This window comes from Panthera uncia, chromosome E1 (genome assembly GCF_023721935.1).
Source record: "Panthera uncia isolate 11264 chromosome E1, Puncia_PCG_1.0, whole genome shotgun sequence".
Classification (NCBI taxonomy): Eukaryota; Metazoa; Chordata; class Mammalia; order Carnivora; family Felidae; genus Panthera; species Panthera uncia.
Genome location: NC_064814.1, coordinates 8,472,771 through 8,482,711, shown reverse-complemented (window position 1 = coordinate 8,482,711; position 9,941 = coordinate 8,472,771). Strand labels below are relative to the sequence as shown.

At 46.2% G+C, this 9,941-nt stretch overlaps 1 protein-coding gene across 2 annotated transcripts in view; it reads right to left on the bottom strand.

Annotated features, from left to right (window-relative positions):
• Positions 1-513: 513 nt before the first annotated feature.
• Positions 514-9,941, bottom strand: part of SKAP1 (src kinase associated phosphoprotein 1) — a 277,155-nt gene continuing 267,727 nt past the window's right edge. The window contains exons 12-13 of one of the 2 annotated variants that reach the window (XM_049637519.1): positions 3,268-3,376; positions 823-910 (exon numbers count right to left, since the gene is read on the bottom strand). In XM_049637519.1, coding sequence (XP_049493476.1) covers positions 3,275-3,376 — 102 coding nt within the window. In that variant the 3' untranslated portion in view covers positions 823-910; positions 3,268-3,274. Of the gene's footprint in view, positions 911-3,267; positions 3,377-9,941 lie in introns of both variants that reach the window. The other variant, XM_049637518.1, reaches the window with a different exon arrangement.

Genomic DNA, 9,941 nt, shown 5'->3' with positions numbered 1-9,941 from the left:
GTAGTAAATGGGGAACTGGGGTTTATTCTCATGTTCTCAACCACCTTGCTTTGCTGCCTCTTCAAGACACAGATAACCTGAGCGCTAGGTACGGACAACAGGGACAAGAACGGGGCTGTACACACATAAGACCTCCTCAAAGCACTTCCTTGGCCCTTATCTGGGGCTTGAGGTGCAAGACGCACTGTGGTTGCTCACCAGGGTCCGAAAAGGAACTCTCCAACGTGCTGACTCCAAGGACTTGCTTCTAGCCCTGTCTCATTTCAGAGTCAGCACGTAAGGAAAAATAACCAAGTATGCAGCCAGAAGAAGTGTGAGAAGCCAACCAGAGAGCAGGCAGGCCTGGGTTCCAGAGAGGATTCTGCCCAGCAAGATAACTGCAAGTCTCCTTCTCTGCCTGAGTTTTTGTTTTCTCTCAGGCTATCCTTTTGTCCTTTGTTTGGAGGTGGCAAGAATGCCTGGAACCAGCACTTTGGATACCACTGCAAAAAGAAATCTGACGCTGTCACGCACTGCAAGGAACCAAATAGGAAGTTTATTTATGCTTTTCAAATCAGCTGAAACAACTAGCAACGTCCCCCTCCAAAGGTTTCCTTTTCTCTCACCTTCTCTGTGACACGCCTGTGGAGAGGGCAGGTGTGGATGTGGGGACACGTTTAGAGGTGGGGTGAAAACAAAATAAAGGTGGGAGAAAGTACAAGGCAAGGTTAGCAACAGATCTGCTGACTCCGCCTCTTCCCACTCATCTTGCTGGCGGTTTGCAGTGACCGCAAGGTGTCAGAGGCTTGGGTCCATACAGTCAAGAGAAGAAGTCCATGGTGTTGGCGGGGTGGCTGGGGAGGGGGCGCGGATAGGAACTCCTGATGAGCAGTCTCTTCAAAAAGGCAGGGCAGAGACAAGGATATATGTCCTAAAGGAGGAAAAATATAGAAATTTGCTTTTATGATGCAAAATAAAGAGGGTATAAAAGGGCACAGAGTAAAAAGTGTCTCCCTCCTACCCACAGTCATGCACTTTCTCTGTCTTTGGAGGCAACCAGTGTTATTGTCTCTGTCCTTCCAGAGATATCTTCTACACATAGAGGCAATTGGAGACTCCCCCTGCCCCCCCTTTTTAAAAAATTTTTTTTAATGTTTATTTATTTTTGACAGAGACAGAGACAGAGCATGAGCGGGGGAAGGGCAGAGAGAGAGGGAGACAGAATCTGAAGCAGGCTCCAGGCTCTGAGCTGGCAGCACAGAGCCCGATATGCGGGGCTCAAACCCACAAGCCGCAAGATCGTGACCTGAGCTGAAGCCGGATGCTCAACCAACTGAGCCACCCAGGCGCCCCTCCCCCTGCCCCCTTTTAAAAAAGTAATCTCTAGGGGCGTCCAGGTGGCTCAGTCGGTTAAGCATCTGACTTTGGTTCAGGTCACGATCTCCCAGTTTGTGGGTTTGAGCCCTGCGTCTGGCTCTGTGCTGACAGCTCAGAGCCTGGAGCCTGCTTCTGATTCTGCGTCTCCCTCTCTGTCTTCCCCTTCCCCGCTCACGCTCTGTCTCTCTGTCTCTCTCAAAAAAATCAGTAACATTAAAAACAATTAAAAATAAATAAAAAGTATTCTCCACACCCAACGTGGGGCTCAAACTCATGACCCTGAGATCAAGAGTCGCGTGCTGTACCTACTGAGCCAGCCAGATGCCCCTGGAGACTCCCTTTTTACACAAATGGAACAAATTAGTCTACCCTACTTTGCTTTTTTTTTTTTTTTTTTTACCCCCTTACCAACATTAGTCTAGACAGCTTCCATTTCTTTTTTACTGTTGCATAGTATTTAATTCTATGAATGTGCTAGAGTTACTTGGCTAGGTCTCTCCCAGACATTTAGGGCATTTCTGGTGGTTTGCTATTACAGACCATGTGTGTGTGTGTGTGTGTGTGTGTGTGTGTGTGTGTATTTTAAGATTTTATTTTTAAGTAATCTCTACACCTGATGTGAGGCTTGAACTCACAACCCCGAGATCAAGAGTCACATGCTTAACCGACTGGGCCAGCCAGGTGCCTCATGTGTATATCCTTTTGTGCGTGTGCAAATGTAGCTATAGGATTAACTTCTAGATGTAGAATTGTTGAGTCAGAGAGAATGAGGAGATAAACGACACTGTCATTAAATGACAAAGCAAAGTAGAGTGAATCTGTTTAGATTTGACAGCGAAAGCCCAACTCTTCTGCATTCATGGCCAGGAAATGAAGTCCTCAACAGGAAAGTCATACAGTGAAACCTTGAGTGACAGGCCTGAGCTGGTGCTTTACGGTTGTACAAGGGCATCGCAGAGTAAGATCTATACTTATGTATCTCCCTAAATGAATCCATGCAGCCGCTGCTGCACACTAGAGTGGCCCTGGTCTGGAAGGTTCCAAGGACAGTCTGTGTGTCACTGTCACGCAAGCTCCCATTTTAGGCCGGAAGATGGAGCTCGCGACACCATGCTAGGGTGGGTGCCCTCCAGGGCCATCCTAAGTCTAAACAAAAGCCACGAGGTTCCAAAGCAACTCCTACTGCTACCCCGCCCAAAGCAAGCACTCACTCCACTGTTTTAAATATGATGTGGTTCTTGCTCATAAAACACAAGCCATGTTCTTTAGTACCTAAAAGTTAATTTGATTATGTTTCATGGGAATCCTCATACTGGAGTCCTAGTCTTGGCCAGTCATATTGTAATACGTGGGCATTTGGGGGAAATGGTGCTCTGGATTTGGGAACAGGGGGTAAAGAAACCCAGACCCAGTCTTGTGGCAGAAATTCCTAGTTGTTCCCCAATATGCATTCTCCCCTTTTAATTTATTAACAAATCCTCTCCCCACTTCACTTTTAAGCTGGACACAGGTTCTACCTAGAATAAGTCTTATCTGTCCAACTTCTGGCCAATGGAATGCAAGCAGGGGTGTGTGCGGCATCTGTGAAATGTCCTTAAAACAAGCGGTTGTGCCCTTCTTTCATTTTATCTTTCCTGCTGGGCAGGGTACTGACATGATAGCTGGAGCTGCGGCATTCGTCTTGGGCCGTGAGGTAAGCTTTAGAATGCTGGCCACACACAAGAGGAGCAAAAAAAGAAGATATCTGGGACCTGAAACCTTGGATCATTAACCTCCAGATTTTTGCAGAAGAGAAAAATGAAATTTCTATGTCAATGAAATCATGAAGAAAAGCCACTTCACTGGCAATTCTTATTCTTCCCAGAGAAATGACGGCATGGCCAACAGACTCCTTGGCAATAGTTCTGATACCTGGGCTTCATCTTTCTTCCATCTCAAAGGCAGTGGTGAGATACTCCTTTGGAACAATCCCAATGAGGCTGTTCAGTTCTCCTACCCACCAGCCATACATGTTATACTCCTGAAACAGGAAAAGAGGATGGTTTCAGCTGGAATTTGGTCACGTTTCTGTTCATCTTTTATAGCGATTGCATGGGACACAATGTTGGGTGATTTCTTTGTCGACACTATCAGTCTGACTTGTACTGGCACCATGGACCCTTCTTGGGTCCATGATGGGATTATTATCCCATCAGGGATTATCCTCTGATGGGATTATTAAATTAAAAAAAATCATCTAGAGAAAGAAAGCAAACCCTTCATTTTGTTATCTTCCTGTTAACAATGTAAACCTCGTATAGGAAATGCCATTGCATTGTAAAGAGCATGTCTTTTACGAAGCAGAGTGGATTGGCTTCTTCTGAGAAAGTCGGGCACGTCCAAAATGCCAGAGCACTAAAGATATTCAGGGAATCAGGTCACAGTTCAAGTCAATAATATTTACCACGCATCTTCCATGTGCAAAGTGCTGTTTGAGTTCCCATGAGGTATGTAATGATGGATCAGAGCGTTGCTTGCTCCCCAGGAGTTTATAGCATATAGAGTAATGGGCTTTGGAGTCAGACAGACTGGGATCTAATACCCACTTGGTCATTTTGTAGCCATGTGACCTTATGTTCTCCTAGCTTACGCTTCCTTTTCTGTAAGAGCAGGGATAATATCTCTCCCCTCTTGTTGTGGGAGTATAATCGTCTGATACATAGTAGGTGCTCTAAACATTAGATTCTTCTCCAGGAAGAGGTGGGAGGTTGATAGTACCTCAGTAATGACAGGCAGGACATAAGGGCTCCAGAGAGGGGCAAGTAAGAGAGGGAATGAAAGGGTTTAAGAGAAGGGTCAGTCACAGGGCTGGGAGTGGAGCATCTTGAATACAGAAGAGCTTTTCCAAAAGCACAGTGGGTGTTAAACATTATGGGAGTACTTCTGAAAGCACCAGAAAATATTTTCTTTCTTTTGATGGAAGTAAAATTTAGGAATCTATAGGCAATATTTTGTATTCTGGTTCAGCTGGCTTTGGGGTACCATGAAGATACCTGTCTGCTTTTTGCACCCTTGGCTGTTGAATTCTAGGAAAAGAAACGAAAAGAAAGAAAGAACCAGGTTGGTGACACAATAAAATTCCAGGATAACTGGGCATCTTTCTGTTTCTTTTTTGATAGAGTATCTCCCCACCTCTACCTCTGCCTCCCCCCTCCTTTTCAGTGGATGACCTTTTTTCCACCTTCAAAAAGGAAAGAGAACCTGTCAGATGTGTCAACTTTCAGCCACCAAAGAGGAACTAACCTGTACTGACAACCATCCCTCTTTACCATTGAAGTGGAGGACGTATCCCTCCTCTGGTTTAAAGACTCTCTCCCCACGTGTGCTTGGGTTTAAGACTATCCCTCGCTACGTGCCGTTGTAACTCTTCCACTTTCTTTATTTCTCAGAGATGAGATTCTGTGGAGTCCGACCTCGGCCTCTATTGTAAACGGCTCCTCCCATCAGCACAAAATGTGTTCAAGTTTCTTTTGTCGTTGAAAACACTTATTTTTTAATATTTTTAAAAGCTGAGTTTTATCTTTTTAAAAAATATTCATTTATTTATTTTTGAGAGAGAGAAAGAGAGAGTGAGAGCGAGAGAGGCAGAAGGAGGGGCGGAGAGAGAGGGAGACAGAGAATTCCAAGCAAGCTCCACGCTGTCAGCACAGACAGCGTGGGGCCCGAACTCACAAACCATGAGATCATGACCCAAGCCGAAATCAAGAGTCAGAGGCCCAATCGACTGAGCCACCCAGGCCCCCCTGAAAACACTTATTAAATAGTTCCCACCACATGTCCATTTCCCATTTCTTTTTTTCTTTTTTTTTTAAACATTTATTTATTTTTGAGATAGAGACGCAGAGTGTGAGCAGGGGAGGGGGAAGAAATAGAGTGGGGGAAACACAGAATCCGAAGCAGGCTCCAGGTTCTGAGTTGTCAGCACAGAGCCCCACACGGGGCTCAAACCCACAGACTGCGAGATCATGACCTGAGCCGAAGTCGGACGGACGCCTGACCGACTGAGCCACCCAGGTGCCCCATCAACTTCCCATTTCTACTAGCCTATGCCAACTGCTAATTCACAGTCAAACTTACTGAAAGGGTTTACTTCCCTTTCTACCCCAAGTTCTTGCTTTCTATTCCATCTCCAAGCCACTCTTCTCAGGCTTCTGCTTCTATCACTCCACTTACACATTTTGTCTGTGGTCGCCTACAACCTCCTTAATTGCTCAGACTGGATGGTACTTCTCAGTCCTTAACTTACTTGATCTTTCAGCAGTCCTGGCACCATGGACCCTTCTTGAGGCATTTTCTTCTCTTAGTTTCTATGATAATTACACTCTCCTGGCTTCCCTCTTACCTCTGGTTGCTTCTTCTCGTTCTCCTTTGCAAGCTCATCTTTCTCTACCCCTCCTTTTCATATGGTTGTTTCCAGCGTTCTGTCCTGGCCCTCTCCTGACTTAACTGCACTTTCCCTGAGCAACCTTATAGATGTCCATGCTTTAGCTGCCACGTAAATGACTCACAACAATAGCTCCAGCCCAGATCTAAGTGTTGGATCCTAATACCCAACTGCATATCTATTAAGCTGCTCAAACTCAACAGATCCTAAATGTAACCTCTCATCCTGCTTCTGTCTCCATTCCCACCCCCAAACTATCTTTACTTCCTGTGTCCTCTATCTCAGTGAGTGGTAGCACCATGCACTCAGTTAATTAAGCCAGAAAACCAAGAGTCATTTCCAATTTCACCTCCCTCTTCCAGTCAGCCCTTGAGTTCTGCAGATTCTTTTCAAAGCGTTACTGGAATCCATGCACTTCTCTCCATTCCCGTTGCCGATACCCTAGTCATGTCACTGTCATCTTTCATGAGGACTACCGAAACACCCCCCCACACTGGTTTCTGTATCTCCGTTCTTGCCCCTCCAATCTTGTCTTCATTCTGCAGCCAGACTCATTTTAATGCACATTGATAATATCGGTGCTCTGTTGAAGCCTTTAAGTGGCTTCCCAATGCCTTTTGTCAACGTCTTGACAAGGTGGACGAGGCCGTGCGTGACCTGGTCCCATCGACTGCTCAGCATTGCCGTGCACCCCCTAAATCCAGTGGACCCTTAGTAAAACAGACTTTGTCTCACTATTCCCATGGGCCACAGGCTCTCTTATCTTGGAGCCTGTCCTCTGTCTGTTTAGCCTCTCCTGCCCTCCTCCCTGTCATGGGGCTCCCTCCTAAGCAGCCTTCAGATCTCAGTTCCTGGGTTGCTCTAGACTCTCTAGAAGCCTCTCTTTGAAACTCTCTGTGTGGGGGCCCCAGCTCTGTGGTCCACAGTACTGTGCCCTGTGCTTCCCCGGAAATGAGTTCATCACCCTGCCTTGTATCAGTCTGCCTTTGTCTCAGAGCCAGTCACTAGCTGGAAAGTTCTGTGAGAGCTGGGAACTTGTTGGTTTTGTTTGCTGTTGCACTCCCAGCACTCAGCATGGTACCCGGCACAGAATGGGGCCAAAAAATACTTGTTCAATGAGGTTATGAAGAAATAAGGGGAGCATTGGGACTTATTCTTTCAGTTGAGCAGATTTAGTTACAACTAACTCCAAGATATTCCCCTGGTGATTAGACTGGTTGTGGCAGGAAGAGAGCAACTGCCTTTGGAGACACTTTCCCCAAATGGCTCCCTAAATACCATGAGGAGAGTCTCAAATGCCATAACAAGTGAGACTGAGTTGATCCTAAGAAGAGCAGGGAATTAGCTTTTGAAAACCAGTCTTTTTTAAAAAAATTTTTCTAATGTTTATTTTTGAGAGAAAGAGAGACACACACAGAGACAGAGAGAGACAGAATATGAGTGGGGGAGGGGCAGAGAGCAAGGGAGACACAGCATCTGAAGCAGGGTCTGAGCTGTCAGCACAGAGCCTGATGCAGGGCTTGAACTCACAAACCATGAGATCATGACCTGAGCTTAAGTTGGACGCTCAACCGACTGAGCCACCCGGGCGCCCCTGAAAGCCAGTTTTAAATAAATGAATGTGTCTAGCACCCAGCACGCCGTCTCCCCACGCCTTCTCATTCCCTTCGTCCCCCAGGCCAGCTTCTCCCTACTGTCCGCGCTGCCTTGTGGGAAATTCCCCAGAGCTCCTTAGCCTCTGCCTGTCAGGACAATTTAAGCTCCTCTCCGTACAAGTTATGTTACTGTCCATTTTCCAACACTAAAGTTAGGGCAGTTTCCGCCTGATGTTTTCTTGTGGTGTTGCCTTTTGTTTAGCGTGTTGCTGGAACACCATTTCCAATAAAGCCTTGCTGTGAAGGGGAACACATCTTCTGTCTTCCTCTCTCACTGTTACTCACAAAAACCCTAGCTTTACTCTTCTGTCTCCTCACAGGCAGAGGGTGGGCACAATGTTGTTTGACAGTCTTCTGCTCGAAGTCAACTTTCTGAAACATGTGTGAAGTGTGGTCTTCCACCTGCCGCACGGCGTCGTCTTCATCACCTGAGGGGCTCAGATCGGGCATTCCCTTCCTAGGGACGGGCCAAGACACCTGACTCTGACTCCTGCTTCGTTGCATCCGCCTTTGGCCATAATGCCAGGAGCAGGGACTAAGCCTCGGAAAGGCGCTCTCTGCCAGCTCGAAGAGGGTGCAAACAGGGAGCAGATGAGCCTCAGCAGGACACCTGCTAAGGCCAGGCTCCCAGTCGGCGGGCTCTCGCTCGAGGGGAGCACTGACCCTGCCGACCGCTGATGTAGTAGCCTTACCACAGCGGTGAGACCCGCAATGAGTGAAATCAACTCTTTCCCCTTCAAAACAAAAGAGCAGGCAGAGCGTAAGGAGGATGGCGCCATCTCAGAGACCATAAGCATCCTGCTGTGGGAGCCTAGGAGCTTAATCAAAGCACCTACAGGTCTCGGGATCTGACTGGCTTTTCCAGATTTCATCCCTTGGTTGGAGATGCAAAAAGGGCTGCAGGGCCTGAGATGTTTAAAGCATGAATGGAAAATTTCTAGCCTTCTCTTCCGCTACCACCCCCCATGCATTGCCCCAGCCCAGTCTGAACACCACGAGGTATTTTAAAATAATTTCTACTTTGATGAATTGCTGGGGAGTCCACAATTGCTCATAATCAAAGGGAGAAAAATGCAGATGAGATCCGGCCGAGAACTATCACCACCAAACGTTCATTTCACTGCACAGTGCCAAAAAGAATTAAAACAACATTAAACTCACAGCAATCATGTTTAAGCCCTCGTTTCCAAGTGCCAAATTGCACCACTCTGGATCATACAGATGTTCGTTAATTATGCTAATTTTTATTAAACTATTAAAATGGAGAGAGTACTGGCTCAGCCAGGCAGACCCCGGCTCTGAATGAACTCTGCTCTTGTCTAGAGGTGCTAATTTACTGCATTTTTATGAAGTTGCTGATCCTTGGATTTTAGTTTTGAGATGGGAGAGAGAACTGAATTCTTGGGATCAACGTTTTCAATGAAGTTTGACTTCTTGTGCCCAGATGTTTTGAAAAACCAGAAAAAGTGCTGAGATGCTCCCGGGAGACCTAAAATCCTCAACGCGGAAGTGTTTCTACCTCCAAGGTGGGGATATGTGGCCATGATGTTAAGGAATCAGAACTGTACAGGCTCCTCAGTCCTTAACTCTATATACATCATGTATGGTAGAGCTAAGAGGTTAATTACACAAAATTGTTAACTGAAGATGCTTTAGATAAGAATATAAAAAGCTGTTTTTTTTAAAAAAGGAAACAAACCCTTAACATAGGCACTTGCTTGTCGTCACAAAGTCTTTTTAGAAGCTTTTCACTCAAAAATAGTACGACGTGTGGTTTGTTCTCATCGTTATTATCTTGAGGCTTGATTAAATATCTGTTTCCCTCAACACCAACCCTGTCCCACCTCCTTGAACTCCCCAAATGAAGGGATCTTAAAAGTAAGGGTTGGTTATTTGGACTCCCTTATCTGGCTGGACAAGCTATTGGCCTAGATGAGCAGAACATTGAGTGAACTTGAAATAGACACAGCGCTCACCATCAGCAACAATCAGAAGTGTTTATGGGGGATTGCACACTGCCATAAAAGGATTTATGCTGCTAATCTCCATCAACAAGGAAAAAAAACCCAACCCTACCAAACCTGCCATAAAAAGAACAGCAAATTCTATAAACAAAAAGCAGTATGGCCACCAACCACGGGCACGTTGCACAGCTTGACTCTGCCTCCAGTGGTTTCCTATTGCTGTTTATGGTTTCAAGACTATCATGGACCTCCTCAGCGCTCCTCCTGTCACAGGGCCCTGAGTCCCTGTGTGGTGCTGCAAATACCCTGTCAGTAGGTGTCAGGGGATATCAGGGGGAAAACCAGCAGGCGCCTATCATAAGCCTTAAAAGAGATTAAATACCCCTACTCCATGATTGCTACATTTTAATTTCTCTCCTCCCTGCTGGTTCCTATTTGTATAAGCTCTTCCATGGCTCCCCTGGAGTAGCACAGACATGACCTGGAATGACCATCCTGTCTTGGGATAAGAATTCAATTTCTAGGCTCAGTGAATCCTAGGCT